Source organism: Misgurnus anguillicaudatus, chromosome 22 (assembly GCF_027580225.2).
Source record: "Misgurnus anguillicaudatus chromosome 22, ASM2758022v2, whole genome shotgun sequence".
Lineage (NCBI taxonomy): Eukaryota > Metazoa > Chordata > Actinopteri > Cypriniformes > Cobitidae > Misgurnus > Misgurnus anguillicaudatus.
Window position 1 is genome coordinate 51,141,645 of NC_073358.2, and position 20,904 is coordinate 51,162,548.

At 36.6% G+C, this 20,904-nt stretch overlaps 2 protein-coding genes across 21 annotated transcripts in view; one reads left to right on the forward strand and one right to left on the reverse strand.

Annotated features, from left to right (window-relative positions):
- dnm1a (dynamin 1a) overlaps positions 1-15,452 on the forward strand; it is a 68,814-nt gene extending 53,362 nt beyond the window's left edge. For 2 of the 12 annotated variants that reach the window (XR_012365622.1, XR_012365623.1), the window contains exons 21-24: positions 1-195; positions 5,012-5,048; positions 11,242-11,290; positions 12,637-15,452. Coding sequence is in view for 6 of the 12 variants with exons in the window: in XM_073861222.1 (XP_073717323.1) it covers positions 1-195; positions 10,484-10,550 (262 nt within the window). In the remaining 6 variants the exon portion in view is untranslated. Of the gene's footprint in view, positions 196-325; positions 364-5,011; positions 5,049-10,483; positions 11,011-11,241; positions 11,291-12,636 lie in introns of those variants that run through there. The other 10 variants (XM_073861222.1, XM_073861221.1, XR_012365625.1 and 7 more) reach the window with 9 other exon arrangements.
- Positions 15,453-16,795: 1,343 nt separating this feature from the next.
- The window catches only part of golga2 (golgin A2), a 31,695-nt gene continuing 27,586 nt past the window's right edge, over positions 16,796-20,904 (reverse strand). For all 9 annotated transcript variants that reach the window (XM_055198293.2, XM_055198288.2, XM_055198291.2 and 6 more), the window contains 3 exons: positions 19,341-19,447; positions 19,070-19,235; positions 16,796-18,983 (listed from right to left, as the gene is read on the reverse strand). In XM_055198293.2, the coding sequence (XP_055054268.2) occupies positions 18,697-18,983; positions 19,070-19,235; positions 19,341-19,447 (560 nt within the window). In that variant the 3' untranslated portion in view covers positions 16,796-18,696. The remainder of the gene's footprint in view (positions 18,984-19,069; positions 19,236-19,340; positions 19,448-20,904) is intronic.

The following is a 20,904-nucleotide window of genomic DNA, read 5'->3' on the forward strand; positions in this document are numbered from 1 at the left end:
CTCTCCAGCCACAAGTCCGACTCCTCAGAGACGAGCTCCTCCTCCAGGGCCTCCTGGACGTCCAGGTTCTCGTGGTTCGGCCCCGGGTCCTCCAGCCGCAGGTGGGCCGCCCGTTCCGTCTCGTCCAGACCCCTTCGGTGGGGCTCCTCCTCAGGTCCCGTCCCGGCCTAACCGTGCCCCCCCGAGCGTGCCAAGGTAAGACTACCGTTTGTAGTGTTGCAGTGATGTTGAAAACTTTACATTGGAGAGAAATAATATGATATGCTCAGCTGTAGTTCAGATGAACTGGTCCTACAGTCTAACACAAACATTTGTTTGCTCTCAGTCGTGGAATGTGAACTGCTAACCAGTGCGGTGGTGTGGGTGAGTTAACCGGTCACCATACCAACATTTAAACGATAAGAAATCGCTATAGTTTTTAAACAAATTCAGACGTCCTGCTTCTAAGTCATGTCAAACGTTCATCTTTGAATGTATCACCACCACATATAACTGTGAGGGTCTTGTCTGCAGTTTACTCCGACAGCCACGACATTATTAAACATAAACCTGCCTTAAAGGGGACATATCATGAAAATCTGACTTTTTTCATGTTTACGTGCTATAATTGTGTCCCCAGTGCTTCTATCAACCTAGAAAATGTGAAAAAGATCAACCCAGTGAAACATTCTCTGCAAGCATGTGAAAAATAGGTCATTGAATTTGGCTCCCCTTGTGATGTCAGAAGGGGATAATACCGCCCCTTAATCTGCACTATCCAACCACGACACTGCCAATCAGCTCGTTTGCATTTAAAACGGCACATTTTTGCTCACTCTTACAAAGTGGCAATTTTATCATGATATAATAAATGATCTATATGGTATTTTAATGATAGAACTTCACATATGTACTCTGGGGACACCAAAGATTTATTTGACATCTTAAAAAGTGAAATGTCCCCTTTAATGCACGACAGCAGTGATAAGCACCTGACTTACCTGCTGGGTCACCAGTACCTGTTTTGGTATATCCAAACACAGATTTAATACTCAGGCATCGGTTTAGTACATTAAGTCAACACATCTTGTGTAACAGTAAGAGACGGAGAGATAGATGAGCAGAGACATCAGCACTAAACTGAAGCTGAGCTCTCGAGTTTCTTTGTATTTGTGGCTGAAGTTTTTCTGTTGCTTGTGATGTGCGATACGCATCTAACACTGTGTCCTAACTAGACGCGATGACTCCAGCGAAATAGACATTTTGTCTATACTGAACACATACTGAACGTCACGTCTAGTTAGGACATCGATGATAATGTCTGGACCTGGTCCTGACAGCCACACACACACACACACACGTTTTATATTGTGAGTTTTTCTAATAAATGATTTACAGGCTGAACTACAAAACCTCTGTCTTTTAGAAAAAACGATCCTGGAAGTTTATCTTTATAAATGGTGGGAATGATTATCATACAATAGATTTGTCACAATTGGGTTCATTCACATTTATTTACCCTCATGTTGATTAAAGGTCCACTGTGTAGATTACTAGCGGCATCTTGTGGTGAGTTTGCGAATTGCAACCAGTGGCTCAGTCCACGGCTCACCCCTCCCTTTCGAGACGTTTCGAGCCACTACAGGACAAACATGTCATCGTCTGAGACAGGGGTCTCCAACATAGATATGTATGAGATAAGGCTAGATGTCTCGCCTGCGCTGCTGGCCAATTGAGTGAAACGTCCGCATTTGGCGGCCATCTTACCACAGGCAGCTCGCTCACTCGTAGCATTAAGTTTTAATGGTGCAGGTACTTTTAAATGTCCCTTGATTCTCCAACAAGTTTATATATATAGTTTATATACTGCTGACCTATTTCAACTAGACGTTAGAGACTCCGCCGTAACACATCTAGCTTTTATACATATCTATGGTCTCCAAGCCAAGCTAATATAAAAGATATGTAATGGATAAATATTACAATTGAGACTATGTGCTTTGGCGGGCAGCTCACAGACTGTATCCGCGATATCTGGTGCCCAGTCTCAATTGTAATATTTATTTATTTCATATTTTTTATAGTAGCTTGGATGGGTTTACGTAGGTTAACAGTAATAGACTATATCAAAAAGTAGCCATCCAGATTGTTTTATCTGTTGTGGTAGCCCTTTCCCACAAAAACGTTGGAGACCCCTGAGACAATGTAGTGACGAAATGCATCTATAGAGAAGTTTGTCCTTTTAGGGCTGCTGTAGAAGCATGACAGCGACTTTCATGTAAAGTGACCCGTGGTGTATGGAGATAAAAATGGAGATATGTAATGAATGGTGTATGGCAGGGGTCAATCATAACATTCATAAAAGAAGCCAAGCTGATATAAAATATGTAATAAATAAATATTACAATTGAGACTATGTGCTTTGGCGGGCACCTCACAGACTCTGTGCGGGCAACTTGGTACCCGCAGGCACCATGTTGGAGACCACTGATGTAAGGTCTTTATACACCACTGATAATATAGTTATGCAGGTTATATTGCATTTCTGTCAAGATATCTTCCTAAAAGTTACACAATGACTTTAGTTTGACCTACATTTCAGGTCTTAAGACATATGATCAAATAGATTTGAATTATTTAAGGTTAGAGATGTCCAATCTTATTGCCAAATCTTATGTTTAGGTGACATCTTCACACAACGTTTATCAGAGGAAGATTTTTAGTGGCTGAAATCTTTAATTTAGTTCAAAGGCTTTAGAAGACTTAGGAGGAGTTGTTCAGATGACTTTTATTCTAGGTTTTTGTCAGTATAGAGCTTGACAACCTCACCAGCCCAAATCCACAGCCCATTCTCGCTCCCCAGGGCGTCAAAATCTGAAGCATGTTCAAACGCCTTCAGCGTCAGTATGAAGACGCGAAGGGTGCCCCTATCTATGCGTCACTATATCGACGAAATGGGAACTCCGTTGCTTTCATGCTAATCCCTCAGCGTCGGATATAGACGACAGGGAATCTCGGAAGGTGATGCCGTCACGTTATGCGACAATCGGCAGGATCATGCCGCTTCTGGTTGGTAATTACTCAATTTTTGTTCCAAATTTTTACCATTGTCGCTTGGGGTTGGGGTTAGAACGACTTTCTGTTACATAAAATTACATCCTAACCCAAACCCAACTCTAACCCTAACCCGAAGCGACAATGGTTTAAAAATCAGAAGACAAAAAGTATAAACCAATACTGACATCCTAACCCAAACCCAAACTCTAACCCCAAGCAACAGTGTCTTAAAAATTGAAAAAAAATGTAGTAGTTACCGTCCAGAAGCGGCATGATCCTGCCGATCGTCGCATAACGTGACGGCATCACCTTCCGGGATTCCCTTTCGTCTATATCCGACGCTGAGGGATTACATGAAAGCAACGGAGTTCCCATTTCGTCAATATAGTGACGCATAGGGGCACCCTTCGCGTCTTCATACTGACGCTGAAGGCGTTTGAACATGCTTCAGATTTTGACGCCTTAGGGCAGGGGTCTTCAACTACTTTTCTTCGGGGGCCAGATTTTAAAATTGTAAATATGACGCGGGCCAAACTTTTACCCCTATGTTTACTTTTGATATATTTTTTACTTTTACCATATATGTGTGTGTGTTGTTGTCATTTTTGTTACTTTTGTTGTAGTATATTTGAAAAAAACATATTAAAAACATGCATTTTCAAAAAAAAAAATAAATTAAAAGCCTTTTAATTACTGAAAAATCATATTTTCTTTATTAATATTTAAAAACAATTGCAGTTTAACATGTAAGAGCCAAATGTTAATAGTAAAAGTGTAAAAGATCAACACTCCTAAACATATTTTGTTTATAACTGTTTACTTTCATTAATTGTTACATGTCAAGTATTCACAACATATAGCCAGTCTTCTCCTAATGCCTAAAATTTCACTACATGTTTTCTTTTTTAATATTTTATAGATACATAGGCTAAACAGCCTTTCCATTGTACATTACAAACAGATATAAATGTCGGAAGTTCGCCCCCTAGTGGCAGTCGTAACGAAAATGTAGTTTAATCGTAAATCTGTCATGGGAGAGAACCTTTAATCTACGAATATATATATAGTTAATAATTTACCAGTAATTAAAGTATTCAAATGTTACTGATAAAGTAAAACAAAACATAATTAATAACTTTAACTTTGCACACAGTTTTGATTGGAACACACTGAAATACATCACTTCCGGTCGCCGCGTCACATGCGTGTAGTCGCATAACGTTATTTTCTTGAATGCATCCAAAGCTCGAATCAGATAATTACGCACCCCCAGATGGTTGGCACCCACACAGCCCCTTTCTGTGTTGTCTTGTACAGTGTAAAGGTAAAAGTAACCACGCTGAATTTAAATCAGACTATGGTCGTTTCTCAATAAGGCTGCAGCCTCCGGAGGTCGCATTTTGCATACGTCATTAAGTCTAATTTCAGAATTTAACAATTATAAAGTTGACTATTATTCTTAGTTAATCGTAAATTGTTGTAATATGCTTATGATTTGTGAATGTAATGATCAGTTAACTTAAACTTGATGACGAATGAAGTCTGCATATGCGACCTCCGGAGGCTGCAGCCTTCCGATTGAAAAACGGCCAAAGGTGACCGGCGGGCCGGATAAAGATGATTGGCGGGCCGCACTTGGCCCGCGGGCCGCCAGTTGACTAGCCCTGCCTTAGGGAGTGAGAATGTGTTGCAACATGTGTTGCAATCCACCTTCATTATACTGTATGTACTTTAAGAAACCTGATATTCATCACTAATAACTCCTCATTTGGATCAACATTAGAAACGCTTTAAAACAACGTGAGGGTAAATAAATGACATCATTATTTTAGGTTTATTATATAAGCTTACATCGAGGTTTTGTACTTCAGTTTCATGTTGAGATGTTGACACGTTGCTTCTTCTTCCTCATTACGCCGTCTGCACTCCTCCTCCTCCTCCTCCTCCTCCTCCTGATAATTATTATTTTTCACAGAATTACGATCAGTGATCAATGAAGATTAATGCTTCTGGTATGTCTGCAGTCCGCTTATCATTCGCATCCACCTGCACTGCCCGCTGTCACAGAGACCCTCAGAAACAAACACAACACGCAAACAAAACATCAGTAACATAATCAATGCATATTAGTCTACGAAACAACTTTAAAGGCTGAGTGCGCGATTTTTGAGAAACGCTTTGGAAAAGTGAGTCGGGCCGACTACCGAAACACACTTGTAGCCAATCAGCAGTAAGGGGTGTGTCTACTAACCGACATCGTTGCCTGGGTTGTGTATGTGTGTGGCGGGTCTATCAACAGAAGGTCCAGATTCTATTGGGGTAGGGACGTGTTTGTTTAGGTGATTTCAAATGTCAACATTGGCTTTCAGAGATCATGAACCCCACCTTTAACATTATTGATAGACAGTGAACTGAACCCAGCTATTAGCATCTATTAGCCGTCCAAACACAGTGCAGACGTCTAGGCTTAAACAAGCCAATACGTTTTAAATACGTCTAAAAATAAATGAAATTTAAGAAATAAATAAATGAAAGCAATAATCACTGTTGACTTTGCTTACATGATGGAATATCAGACATCTCGCTAGTTATTTAGGCAAAAATTACATGCAGTTTATTTTTTAGAAGTGGGTTACTCATAGCCGGACTGTATCAGGTCTATAGATAACCTAGACGGTGAAATGATGACTAGTGCTTGCTGCGCTACTAGTTTTTAAAATATATTAAGTTTTAACCTTTTAACCATATATTAACATTTATTTCAAATTGTATTTCAGGGGCAACAAATACATTTCTAATTTTACAACACATATGGTAAAAAATATATTTTTCCTGGATAAAATATAAAAGTATGTATAACATATAAAATTATAAGTATATTTTTACAGTTGAAAATATATTTATTTTAACCTCTTAAACCCTGAGGACCCAGTCCCGGGTACAAAATTTCGTATTTTGACTCAAATAAAATATTCTTTTAATCTTTAATGGTCCATCATGGACCCCAGTAACACATATGAGATACTGTTTGAAAGCTTAGACTCTCTACTTTCTCCAGATATGCATCACTTTGAGAAATCTTTTACTGTAAGAAAGTTATTTACACTTAATTTACACTATCACCCCCCCCATAATTTTTTATATGATTTAATATTCACATATTTCATATTTTTCAAATATGACAAACATGGGCAAGTCTTATATCAAATGAAAGCTCTCATTCGCAGGAATAAGGCTACAGCGTTATTTTTGTTCTATTATCAACACATATCCAACAATAGTTGAATGAATAATGAGGTAAAAAATCGTCTTTTGTAAACATATGGGAAAATTGAGTGTGGACTGCCTCAGATAGCACATATAGCCACAAATGATACACCATCTTTTCTCTTAGGTCCTACTCTAAAAAATGAGTCCATTCACAGCATTTTCTTTGGTTGTGTGTATGAATAATCCCTTGTTATTTATTATATGTCCAAAACAAAAAAATCATATTTATATGAAAAATGTATTTTCGGACACTTCAGTAAAATGAAAATAACTTTTGAATGCGACATGCTAAAGAGATCATTCTTTTTTTGGGTGTTTACTGTCTGCTGCTGCTAACAACCAGAACTGTCTGCAGTCTGCTAGAGCACCCAGAACCAGAGTTATACACTATCAGAGGCAGTATTTACAACATATAAAAAGAAAATTTGGTGTTTCCTCATATGAAAAACAACATAAATAACACTATTTGTCACAAACAGCAGCTTTTTATGTAACTTCAAAGGGTTTTCTTTAAAATGATATAAAGCAATTGCATTTATTCCACTGTATGTGGTTATGGGAGCACTTCAAATGTTTTTAGGCAGAAATTGTATACAAAAAGGGTATTATTCCTCCCATCAGTTGGAGTAAAATAACTTTTGCATATATTATGATAGAGAAAAAAAATCTTTTTTTCCTCTGTAAGCTGGCAATTGCTGGAATCAAACAAAACTGTCTGCAGGGAGCTGAGGCACTCAGGGCCAGAGGTATACACTTTTAAATAAAAACTTTAGAAAAAAAACATCAAAAAGCGCCTATTTATTTTTGTGTTTATTAGAGGACTGACATCACATACAACCATGTTTAGCACTTTCAACAGTGTTTTATGTAACTTCAAAGGGTTTCCTGTAAAATGATACCAAACATTTGTATGTAAACCTCTGCATGTGGGTATGGGAAGCTTTTGAAATTGGGTAGGCCAAATCCAGGCGAAAATCCCCAAAATAGCTTCAGGGTGGAAGAAGTTAATCTTTTCAAACATTCACCCTAAAAAACAGAATGGTTTTTATTTTTATTTAAACATTGGGTTAATTTTACTTCATAAATATTATTATTTTATCTTAATTTTATTTGTTACTTTATTGCAGATGTCAATTACACTACAAAACACATGCCAACATGGTGTCTCCTTAACATTACATGTGCAATACAGTTTACCGCAAAAAAAATCTTATTCACAATAAAAATATATTTATAAACATTTATTTCACCAGAAAAAAATTATAACTTTAATAGTGCTAAATGGAGTCTGTCCTGATGATGGTCTAAAATCTTTCTTTATTACAACATGTTATTTGCTTAGGTTTTTGTAGGCTTTGGAGTAAAAACCTCACGAAAGTCATATATTTAAGACGAAAATGTCAGATTTTGATTAAAGCAGGCATTTAAAACATAAAAAAGTAACAAACATATTGACGATCCTGTGGGCATAACAAACAAGCTAGTGATAGCAGTGCATGTAATAACAATTCACATCTTGTAAACTGGACTGTTGTCACACATATTTGCTTTTTCTAGTAATGGTTTTATGGATAAATATTAATACCAACCTTGTTTATAAATTTGTCTGTGTAAAAACCGCTGCCTCTCTACGCCTGAAGTGAATTCAAACATTAATTCAAAAGAGTTCATTTGATTTGGGTAATGTGCCGCAGATGGGGGGGGGTTGCATTCATCCAACTGTCAACCCAAATATTAACCCAAATATTGAGTAACACAAAACTACCCAAAAAACTATCAAAAACGAATTAAAAGACTCGAAAGGCTCAACCCAGCGTTTGGACAGGTTGAGAGAGAAAAAGTTGAGTCATACATCTTTCAGACAGCAGCAGCATCTCTCTGATGGTCTCTGGGACAGACGACAGATTTTCTGGGACACTGCATGAACCTTCAGTATATAACACATCCGATTAATGTTTTGGGTTCGATTCACCTTAAACCATATTTTCACTAACTGAGAGTTTACATTATATACTATGGTAATCTAGAGCACGTCACAGATGTTTTATGGAAAACTTAGGTTGGTTTGGACCCAAAGCATTCTTGTAAGCTTTTCCCAAAAGCAGTTTGCACGATTTATTAATGTTTTTAAGAAATTAGAGGAACAGGTCTCAGGTCAGATTTTGGAGGTTGTGTGTTTAAACGTCAGATCTCTGAATGTGATACTGTACTGTGTGCGTTTCATTATTTTAGTTCACATTTATTCATTTTTCCTTTTGCAACCTCTGAGCTCAGTTCATAGGTGCTGGTCATATAATTAGATTATCATCAAAAAGTTCACTGGTTCCATTCAAAAAGTGAGACTGTTGTTGCCGCGTCTTTTCCTTCCCTTCGCCTCTCTGTTGGACGCTCTGTGGGCAGCCAGTCTCTTTTGCGGTGGCTTTTGTGTCTTGCCCTTCTTGTGCAGGGTGTCGGTGGTCGTCTTTTGGACGGCTGTCAGGTCGGCGGTCTTCCCAATGATTGTGTCACCTACAGAACTAGACTGAGAGACCATTTAGAGACCTTTGCAGGTGTTTTGAGTTAATTAGCTGATTGGAGTGTGTCTTCAAAGGTTTCTTCAATATTGAACCTTTTCATAATATTCTAATTTTCTGAAATGTTGAATTTGTGATTTTCCTTAGTTGTCAGTTATAATCATCGAGGTTGGAATGGATATTTGAAATATATCAGTCTTGTAATGAATGAATATAACACAGACTGATGTATTTCAAATGTTTATTTTAATTTTGATAGCTGACAATAAGGAAAATCACAAATTCAGTATCTCGGAGAATTAGAATGTTGTGAAGGGGTTCAATATTGAAGACACCTGCCACGCTTTAATCAGTTAATTAACTGCAAAGGCATTTAAATGGTCTCTCGGTCTGGTTGTGTGGGCTGCACAGTCGTGGGGAGGACTGCTGACTTGTCAGTTGTCCGGGGGACGACCACTGACGCCTTGCACAAGAAGGGCAAGACACAAAAGTCATTGCAAAAGAGGCTGGCTGTTCACAGAGTGTCCAATAGAGAGGCGAAGGGAAGGAAAAGATGTGGTAGAAGTAGTTTCACTTTTTTAATGGAATTAGTTAAATAAATCAACTTTTTCAATTATATGACCTGCACCTGTATCTCGTACACCCATCGTTATATCTTAGCTCTCTTACTGAAACACATCCACACGAGCACACGTCTGCGAGCTTTAGGGTGAAACTGAACAGTGGGGTCAAAGGTCAGATGTTGAGTGTATTACATCCACATCTTCATAGCATTTCATCTGTGGATGGATTGATTTCTGAATGCTGTTCATCATCTCCGTTTGCTGTGTAAAGAATGAATTAAAAATATGATTAAAATAAATAATAATATGAGTTGTGCGCTGAATGATCACATTGGTTACATTCTGTGATTTGCTGCCAATCTATAACTTTAAAGGAAAAAACTGGGTTATACTGCATAGATTTTGGATTGGTAGACAATCCCCAAATTTTTTCAACAAATGTAAAATTGGAATATAAGTAAGCATGTTTTAAAAAAAATGAATAACCCATGGTTGGGTCAAATATGTACAGAGCCCCTAAGGGGACATGGAGCAAAAATAAAGTTTAGTTTCGCGTGTGCATGTGAAACTACTGCGTGTACACGTGAAACTATCGAGTTTAATTTCGAGTGCACACGTGAAACTATCGCGTGCGCATGTGAAACTATTGAGTTTAGTTTCGCGTGCGCACGTGAAACTATCGCATGCTCACGTGAAACTTTTGCGTGCGCACGCGATAGTTTCAAGTGAGCACGCGAAACTAAACTTAAAAAAAATATTCTGCACATGAGAGTTCCACGTGAGGCTCGGTAAATATAGATAAACCAAAGCATTGGTTTAAATTAACCTAAAAAATAAATATATTTGCTTTTAATTTTAAATTTGTTTTTAATTTTCTTTAAAGAGTTTTTGGAGGAGGCAAAATCTAAAATCTATACAGTATAACAGTTTTTTCCTTGTAAGATTGACATGCCATGTTTTAAATTTTTTTATAAAAGTAAATAATATAAACTTGTAAAAAAAAGTTGTGATTGTGTGTGTGTGTGTGTGTGTGTGTGTGTGTGTCGTCTGTAACTCACTCATCTTCCTCTGTGTTCCTCTGTGTCTGTGTTCCCATGGCAGTCGACGACCCCCGGCCTCACCTACTCGACCCAACAGACCCACAGACTCCTCCCTCTTTGACTATTAGCTCCTCCCACACGTGACAGACAACAAGGACAGACACACCCATCCAACCAGAACTCCTCCCCTTCCTGCTGTCTTAAATAAGCTAATGCATACAGTACCCAATACAGCTATACAGTTCACAATCAGCTGAATAACACAATGTCAAAAAATAACAACCGTGTGTCATAAATTACCCTAATATTTATTTCAAGTTTTCCTAGTGTTTGCATTATATAAAGTAAAGTTATGAGAAATGACACAAGCCACGGGAGGATGTGGATTACAGTAATTTTACAACGAATAGACTTAAAACCACTTAAAATTACTGCAAAGCAAATAATCTCGTGGCATGTTGTCATTTACTCACAGCTCAACATCTGTAAGCAAGCATGCCGACCTCAGAAACGTCTATTTGTCATTGATTTAAATATTGCATATTGGTGTAATGATACATTTAAAATAAACTAATATGCTTGAACTGACAGGGACTGCTGAATGTTTTCTCTGATTTCCGCTGCTTGTTTTTCTCTCATATTCACGCTTTATTTTCTGCACTGATAGCAAACGCTTTATATCCAGCAGCTGATGCATTATCTCTCCAAAGTGTGATCTGGAGTCTTACAGATAACTGCATCTTCTGGAATAAGTTTGCTCACCTGTATTTCTGTACATTATGTTGGACTCTTTTTGTTTTTTTTGTTTTCGGGCTGCAGTGGTCCTTAAGCTCACAGGCCAGAAGACGACACCAAACTCCCCTGAAGGGTAATAAACTTTCTATAGGAACCCACTGAGGTTCCCTTCTCATCAACTGAGGTTCCCTTCTCATTATGTAGACTGAAAAACTCATAAAGATTCCAATATTTCACTAATATGAACATTATACATTGCATTAGATAACAAAATATCAACAAAATACTAAAAGTGTGCTATAGTATCTGAATGGATTCCAAAACGGTAAAAATCAAATGTTAAACTCTAAAGGAGCTGAAAAATGAGCATATTTTCAAAAAAAAGTGGAGTGTCCCTATAAGTGCATCACATTCATCTGGGTGATTCTCACGAAAACTTGGTTTTAAAAATGTCAAGCATGAAAATGTAAAAATTGCTTAAATTTACTTTTTTCCCACCAGACATTGAAAAACAAATTCTGGAGTAAATGGGAACATTAATTTAAAAACTTTTACTTATCATTTAACACTTTTTGTAACATAATTTAAAAAAACCTGAAAGAACATAATTTGGAGATTCTGCACATGCATTTAAAATCAAAGTATTATGCTTCTATTAATTAAATTAACATTTAATAAGCATCTGTTGTGGTAATGATAATCAAAATGTCGTGTAAGCATTCTGACAAGACAATATTTCAAATTAACTGTAAAAAATGATCTTACCTGGTAGCCATCTTGAAGTAACTGGTCCATGTGCTTGGTCACTCAAAATCAAACTTTATTAAAATTCTGTATGTGTGCTTAAACTGTTCTCAAAAAGTGTTGCGGGGGATGAGAACATCAGGCATGGACACATCATTTTCCTAATTTTTCTTCATTATTATTATACATGAATATTCAGTAAATATTTTTTCTGTCATTTAAAGTAGTCTAGCAAAACATCCATTTATTTTTTTTTCTTAATATTTTTGTGTTAATTTGATTAAATTACAACATAACGCATGTTCAAACACAGTCGGACACATTGCGGTAATGAGAATTTCAGCAGAAAATGAGATAAAATTTACAATTATAAATTCTTATGTTGAAATCACACATTGTGCAAGCTAGAACACAGTATTGTGTTAATTCTGATGCTTTTTAATGTTACTATATTACACATTTTAAAGCTAAAATCATTAGTGCCGTGGTTTTTCAATGGTTTCGTGAGAATCACCCATCTACTTAAATATATATATATCATATATGATTTAAAGATGACTGTTTACTTCAATAATATTAGTTATGAATAGACGTTATTTTACTGTATACACATCTACACAGGAGAGTGTGTTTTGTCTTCTGGACTCGGGTCAGTCTTTAGTGTGAGGTTTGGTTTGGTTTGTTTCAACACTTATGTTTGTTTCGTTTCCTTTTCTGCTTTTGCGGCTCATCCAGCTGAACAAGAGCAACATCTCTCGTCCCAACAGTCCCTCCTTCTGTTTCTTTACATCCTGATAAAAACAAACCCACCAGCACCCCAGCAGCAACACCGGCAACAGAGACACAGAAGATGGAGGAACTCAACGAACCTTCAGATGTTTCTTCTAATAACATCATTGATGGTCATCCACGGAGGTCAATAGCTGAAGAAATAGATCCTGGTCATGGTGATACCATCTCTCTTTGTTTAAACCTTATATCACAACCCTTCAAACTTTTACGTCCTTTCTTTTTATTTTCCGGCTAATGTTAACAAGAAACCTTTCCTGACAAAAATATGCACCAGTGGTTTTGTTCTTATTTCATCTTAATATACAAATCCCTCATATAGTGATATAAATGTCAAAAACGTGATGGTGTTATAAAGATTTGATGTATGTTCACCCTAAAAAATTCATAATTAATCATTTATGTAATAAAATCTGATTCAGAGAGGCTGGATTGAATTACAGAGTGCAATATATTTAAAGATGAGACGTGTTTACATGCAGATCAAATATTCACAACTTTTAAAAAAAGATATTAATGTGGTTTAGGGTGAACTGGGTGGTTTGATCAGACATTTGTGTGTTTACAATAACTTTCTTTTTTTATTATTTTTAAATGAATAAACGGTGTAATAATGCTAAAGACTGTTGAACATTCAGGTTCACTTTCAGCAGATTCACAAACTCAGAATTAAGCTTACTGCACACTATATACTGCTTACAATAATAAAAAATAGATACATATGTGAAACAGTCCTCATACACTACATTTGTCACATGACCTGCATGTTTATTTTTGTGAGTGATTTCAGATATTAATGATGTTATTTTGACATTTGTGATTTTATTGGAATTAAAAAAAATTAAACCCAGACAGCAGATGACTCCGGACCGGATCCTTGCCAAAGCCGACAGCTCCGGTGCAGATCCGGCCCAGAGTCATCTGATGTCTAGGATACAGTACTTACTGCAGTGTGGTCTAGTTAAATACTGCATATAAAAAAGTCTTATGACAGTCTGTCTTATTTGAGCCACACATTGGATTAAAGGTGCTGTAAATGATTTTAACATTATGCATATTTACCACCAATCTGGCAAATCGAATTGTTACCGTGGATTCACACCAGCCGCGTTTGAGGCGCCAAAATCGCGTCTAGTTTGCCGATTGAACATTTTTAGTTTACTCACTTCATTCACGCGGAAATTTGCATTATGTGAGGGGCTTCTGCGACTCCACTCGCTTTCTGTAATACCGGTAATAGATCAAGCTCTTGATTGGTTAACGCAGCGCATTTTTCCGCCAAAGTTTGCCACGGCGACACTCAATTCGCGCTAACTAGACGGCACACTAAACGCCTCATTCTCGCCGACTTTTTCACATTGACTTAACATTGAAATCAGTCGCGCTTGACACCTCTCTGAAAGCAGCATTATGCTACGTACACACCAGACGCGGGCATCACGTTACTCGCTCTAGATTACTCGCGGGATTTAACTTCGTGTCATGCGAATATTTTGCTCGAGTTGAATATTTTCAACTTTGGCGAAGACGCGTTTGAGGCGAATGGTGCATGTTTTCACGGCAAACGCGCCGCCCATATCGCGTCATTGGATCGCCCTACATTAGGACGCATCTGTTCATGTCTTTGCATTTACTTTGTATGTAATCTACTTGCGCAAATCGTTGAACTCGCGTCTCGTCACAGTTCTGCTACATACACACCAAATGCGGGGCATCACGTTACTCGCTCTAGATTACTCACGGTATTTAACTTCGTATCATGCAAATTTTTCGCAAGAGTTGAACATTTTCTAATTGGGCGAAGATGCGTTTGAGGCGAATAGCGCGTGTTTTTGCGGCAAACGCGCTGCTGATATCGCGTCATTCACATCACCCCATGCAAGGACGCTGCTGATCACTTTGTATGTCATCTACTAGCGCAAAAACGTTGAACTCGCGTCTAGTGTGAACCCACAGTTAGCTTCAACAAGTAGATACAGCTTGTTATGTAATGCATTTAAAAGTATTATCTCCCTATTTTATATGGTTGTTACAATGCATAATTTTAGTTTCTGCTTTAAAGCGTAACAAAATGAATAAAATTACTTGCAGCACTTTTAAAAATCTAAAATGGTCGACTTGATCTCTGTGTGGAAAAACAATCACAGTATGAGCTTTGCATTGAAATTATGCAAATGTTTTGCCTGTCTATGAATTCATAAATATCACTGCTGGTCTATGCAGAGAAATCTTTCGTTTATTCAGATGTTATTTTGTTGAAAGTAATGAAAGTAAGTGCAAGCCTCCACACCAGCGTATTGTATTGTTGTTTGTTTGTTGTAACACTAATGAAATTCACATCACAACATATCGTACCGTATCAACAGGGCGTTTCTGTCCACACTTAAACAAGCAAACCTTATCCTGAATCTGCACAAAGTCTTAGCAAAACTTAATAATGAGAAAAAAATCAGCGTTATTTCAAAGTTAAGTGTTTAATATGAACATATCTTTAATGTTGCGTATCTTTGTGGTGCATTTCTGCATATTGTGCTTCCACTGTTTAGAGACTATAGTGTGTAGACCACGTGTATGATAAATGAATATTAAATTATTATGGTGATTTATTTAAACGAATGCTCATGATAGTGTATAAAATGAGGTGTACTGATATAAACCAGAACTCTCTCTGTTTGGACAGAAAGTTGCGTGTGTGTGTTTGTGTAATATTGTCTTCTGCTCTTGAATGAGTTTGTGTCATTATTAAAGTTCAATGTACCAAACTTTTCCAGTCTCGTCTTTATATATAGGCTCCACTTTTCATAAAATAAGGAAGATACACAAAATGTGTAAACGTGTGTAATACAATTTACAAGTAAAATTTTACTGTTAATTCTTGATATTACTTATATTATGATATTGATATTATGGGTCTTCTACAAGGGTTCTGGGGGTCCTCCAAATATTGTTCGAATGCAATTTTTTTTTATTAAATTAGGCATCAAATAAAAATGTATTAATAATAAAAAATGACACAGATTAAAATAAGGATCTGTACAAAAAAATGTAGCCTGAAATTAAAACAACTTGGTTTTGCAAGTCAACTCAACCTACTATTTACTATTTAAAGTTTTGGTTTGTGAAAAGTTGACATAACTCAAAAAATTAAGGTAACTATTTCAACTTGATTTTATAAGTTAAAGTAACATAAAAATATATGTTGATTTGACAAAAATGCTACATATTGTTACAGTGCATTATAAAATCTATTTAGTTAAAAATTAAAATGTTATGTAACATGCCAAAAATTATACCATATGGCAAAAAAATCTAATATAATTTTAAATATATTTTAAAATATGCCAAAAATAAATGTACTGAAATATATTTTAAAATATGTTTACAAAATTGTATTTTTCAGCAATATATTTTTGACAATTTACTTTATTATATTTTAAGAATAAATTATATTTTTAAGCATTTATAGTCACGTCGCATTGAAAAAAAAACTTTGTTACAAACCTGTAAACATAACAGGTTTGAAAATATTTAAATTAAATATATTTAAAATGTTAGATTTTTAATTTAATTTTATAATTTATACATACTTATACATTTTATACAAACTTTTATATTTTGGCCAGGAAAATTATATATTGTAAAATTAGAAATGTATTTGTTTCCCCTTAAATATATATTAAAAATATATTTAGTTTTAACCTTTATATATTAAAATATATTTTCCACATTCAAAAATATATTTAAGCTTTACTTTTAACAAAATGTATTTAGCATATATTCAAGACATATTTTTGGCCAAAGAAATACATTTTTTTGCTGTATGGGATATCTTTGTAATGTAACCATCATACAGTAAATCCAGTCTTAATTTGATACTGGGGTCCCTCCTCTCTATCTATTCTTAGCCTAAAAAAAGTTGAAGACCTCTGCTTTATATAATAAAATAACTACATATATACAACAACAACAATAGTAAATTAATAATTTAGTTTTGTAGTCTAAAACTTCAGAAAATGCGTAATTGCACGCCGCTGTTACACCAGTTCATTTGAGGCTCTCAGACTCCTGAAACAAACAACCGGATAAACATCTTCCAGACATGTAACACTTTTGCATAATCAGGTTTTTATTGAAGAGGAAAATCATCAACATCAGAAATATTTCTCTGTGAAACTATCATCATTCCTTCATTGTGTGTTAACAATGTCAATGAAAAGAGATTAGTGTGATTACTCCAAATAAATAGAATTGGCATTTCAATAAGCTTTAGTATGAAATCACACCTATCCGTGTTTCCTCTATTCACACTAGATTTAATCTTTATCTTCAGCAGGTAAATCTAAGCGTTACCGTCCCCAAAATGAATATACAGTATGATACACAGTTACACTATTTACACATCTGTTACAAGCTCTCATAGACAATCTTCAAATCGAAATAACCAACTTAAAGCCCACGCCCAAAATAAAATCTATTCAAAAAGAAAATACATGGAGAAATCAGATTAATGTTGTATAAGATGGACATTGACTGCTCGAAGATCAGATTAAAGTGCCTGAGTGCACCTAAAACAGCCACACAACACACACACAGTATTCAGATGTAAACTCATTTATGTTGTTCTAGTTTAACATGCGTTCCAGTTATCCTATATGGTCACAAGCAATTTCTCAGGTAAAAAAAACAAATAAACCACAGCAATACAGATATATAATGCATTATAAAGGGTCTTCACACCCCTTCATTTGAATGCAAGAATGCTTTTGTAATAATCACAGCAGTCATAACTCATAATACTCGTTCATAGATGCTATATATACACACACACAACTGTTTACAATTACTTATAAAACAATATAATAGATGGATCATTTTACATGGAAATATTTCACATAACGTGATGATAATAAAAATAATAATCAATACCTATTCATAGTTACACTTGTTTACTTTATCCAACATCCAATTTCGTGCCTTCTTTACTATCATGTTACAATACATATTCTTTAAATATGTAATTATAAATAGGTATGCATTATAAAACATTATATATATTATACAACACGAAATCAGGTGAATGCATTATATTCGTCAAGTGTAACTACGAATAAGTAAGGTCGCGATTATTCACAAAAGCATACAACTGCGGGTCATCGTGAACACATTTATAATGCATTATATATGTTAACTCTATTGTGGTGAATGTCTGCATGTGTAAAATAATGATTACATCATTCATTCATCGACATCTCTTCAATATTCTTCATTGATAAACAAAACTCTCAGCCGACACACAGCGGGCATCATACAGTGAACAACGGCTGGATTTGATGGGTCACATGTTCTGGAGTAACATAAGGTGCTTGTGTGTTCGTGGGGGACAAAACATACATTAAATCTTGTAGTAAATAAAGACGAGAATATAAAGAAAAGAGCATTACAACACAAGTGCATGAGAATGTTCAGGGTTTAACTTCAAAAATGCATTTTAATTGGTTGTGTGAATCAAAATGGGATCGGTTTCATCCTCGCAAACGCAGTTCATACTATACTGCTGCCCAAACCGCATCACTTCCTGTTGGCACGTCACGCCTCAAACTTGGAATTGATATAATACGGTTGTCCTTCACAATGCATTTCCCTACTTGCTACACAATCGCATCTCCGAACCGGCTCTCTCGAACCAAAACCCACTTCTTGTTAGTGTGCATTTATCCGACTTACAAGGTTCAAGGTTATGAATCAACTCCTGCTGACTGGACCACAGATCTCCGCATCATCAAGAAGAAAACATCTCTGATCTGCTAATAAACTCGAGCTTTAATAATGGGATAATCGATTGGAGAAACAATAGAATCCTTTAGGATATATAAACTTCCATGAGAAACCAGACAAAAGAAGGAAAAAAGGAAAAACGTGTGTGTTGATCATCATCAAACACCATCCCTACGTGCCGAACGGCACCCGAGTCTGACAAAGAGAGACAGAAAGCAGTGACAGATGTTTTCAGACCACCAAGATCTTTACTTCATCCTGTTCGTCGGGCCGATAGAAGAATGGGATGCAGGGGTTTTCGCCCAGGAAGGAAGTAGGTCTGGCCTGAGGATTCTGGATTTCATGTAAGAGCTGCATGATTTGACGGGCTGTGCCGTCTTCTTTGGGCCTCAGAGAGGGTCCGGGTGCAAGCTCCTGTCCAGATCCGGGCCTCTCGGGAATCTGGGATTGAATGTCGGGATCCATGCTGGACTGGGAGGCTGAAGACCCATCGACCGCAGTGCTCATGTCCAGAATAGCTAAGTAGAAAGAGATTCGAAGAATAGTGTAAGACCACAATTACAGAAATACACAAAAACCAATGCATTGATTAACAAGGTGCTACCTGGACCATCCACTGCGTCGAGTTGGTGTCTCTCTGAGGCCTGGACCGGCTCTTCTCCAGACAACAGGAGGTCAGGGTTACCGACAGCGCTCATGTATCTGCTGTACCACTCGTTTCTTTCCCCTACCAAACGCATGACCAAGTCTTGCAGCTCTGCTAACTTTGCCTAAACACACAACAGGTGTCAACATCATCATCATCATCATGACTGAGCGACCATACAGATATATTTAAATATCACATCAGCAACGTGAGTCAACATCAGCGGTACCTTCATCTCTTCCTTGTCTTTGGCCAGGATGTTGATGTATTGCTCCTTTTCAAAGTGTTTCTGTTTCATGATGGCTCTCTGGTTCTGATACAGGGCAATATATTCACCTACGAGACAGTATTTTAAGAAACAATGTTTTTTTTTTAATAGCCAGTGCTATTTGTGATAATTTTATACAAGAAATAATGAGATGCAAAAGACCTGAGCAACTCAACATTCACATCAAAAATATAGTAAGGGGTGTATCATTACAAATGTCTTACGTTTAGTTTGTTTTATGGCTTCAGATCATACCTAGACAAGTCTTTAACAAAGCATTCACATCATTTGTCTAGTAAACGTACAAAACCCGCAATAGTTAGCTTGCTCAGAACAAAGCATTCACATAACTCGTCTGGGTTATATACTTATGCCGCAATAGTTAGCCTGTCTGGAACTGTATAACACTTGAATTACACACTATGCTAATAGGATTTTGTTTCTCTTTCCCTGTCTTGTCCTTGATCATAATGATATATATATAATTTTAAATGTTTTAATTCCCATAAAATTTTATAAAATCTTACTTATTACATAATATATCCTCTATAGAATCAGCGATGTCTGGCTCTCTCTCAAGGGTTTTTTCCCCTAGTAGGTTTTTTCAACCCCTGGGGAGTCAGCTGACATTGGCTTAACTTAGCACCTTCTTCTATACTTTACATTATTACTACGCTCGCTAGTACGGTTTAATCTTAGCCAATGTATTCTGCAGCTTATGTTGTCCATGGATTTTTCTGTGTTTTCTCCTGCATCCAGAAATGTAAAGCTGCTTTAAAACAATACAAAACAATTGTAAAAAGCACTATATAAATAAAAATTGAATTGAAGCTCATTATTAAGGGTGCAAAAAGTAGATCCGACCTGTGACTGAATCGATAAGAAAATCATTTATATACAGAGATCACCTCATATCCACTTGACACGTGATCAAAACAGTGTGGACTGTTGACTGCATAAACGTATGTGTCACCCATGATTAATACTAAAAAAATTGAAGATAAACTGCTTGGAAATAAATGTTCTGCATTTGATGTCATCTATTCAGTCGCGGCTCGTGACTGCTCATCCGAGGGGCGCTAATTCAAAATAAGTGTTCCGAGTGTCATGCGTGTGGTTCCCTTTTCCAAAATATGTGTCCTGCGTGTGGAGAGATCATGTGTGCATCACGTGCCCCGTCAAAAGAAGTGCAAAAAAGAGACGCTCACATTCACAAAATACACCCAAGACACTCCCTTAACAGTAAACTTTAATTACGCATGAGATTATGCGAGTATCTGGCAAACGCGAGCGTCTCTTTTATCATAAACCCATTAGACGTGTCTGCAGCAGGCACTTATTTTGACAAGACACGTGATGCACACACAATCTCTCGAAGCACAAACACATATTTTGAAATTACGAACCACACACATGACGGGCTACATACATGTTGTGACGAACTTCGCATCGAGCGTCCTCGAAAAAAGAAGTCACGGGCCGCCACTGTATCTATCCATGATGTGTAATATGGTAAGGTTATAAA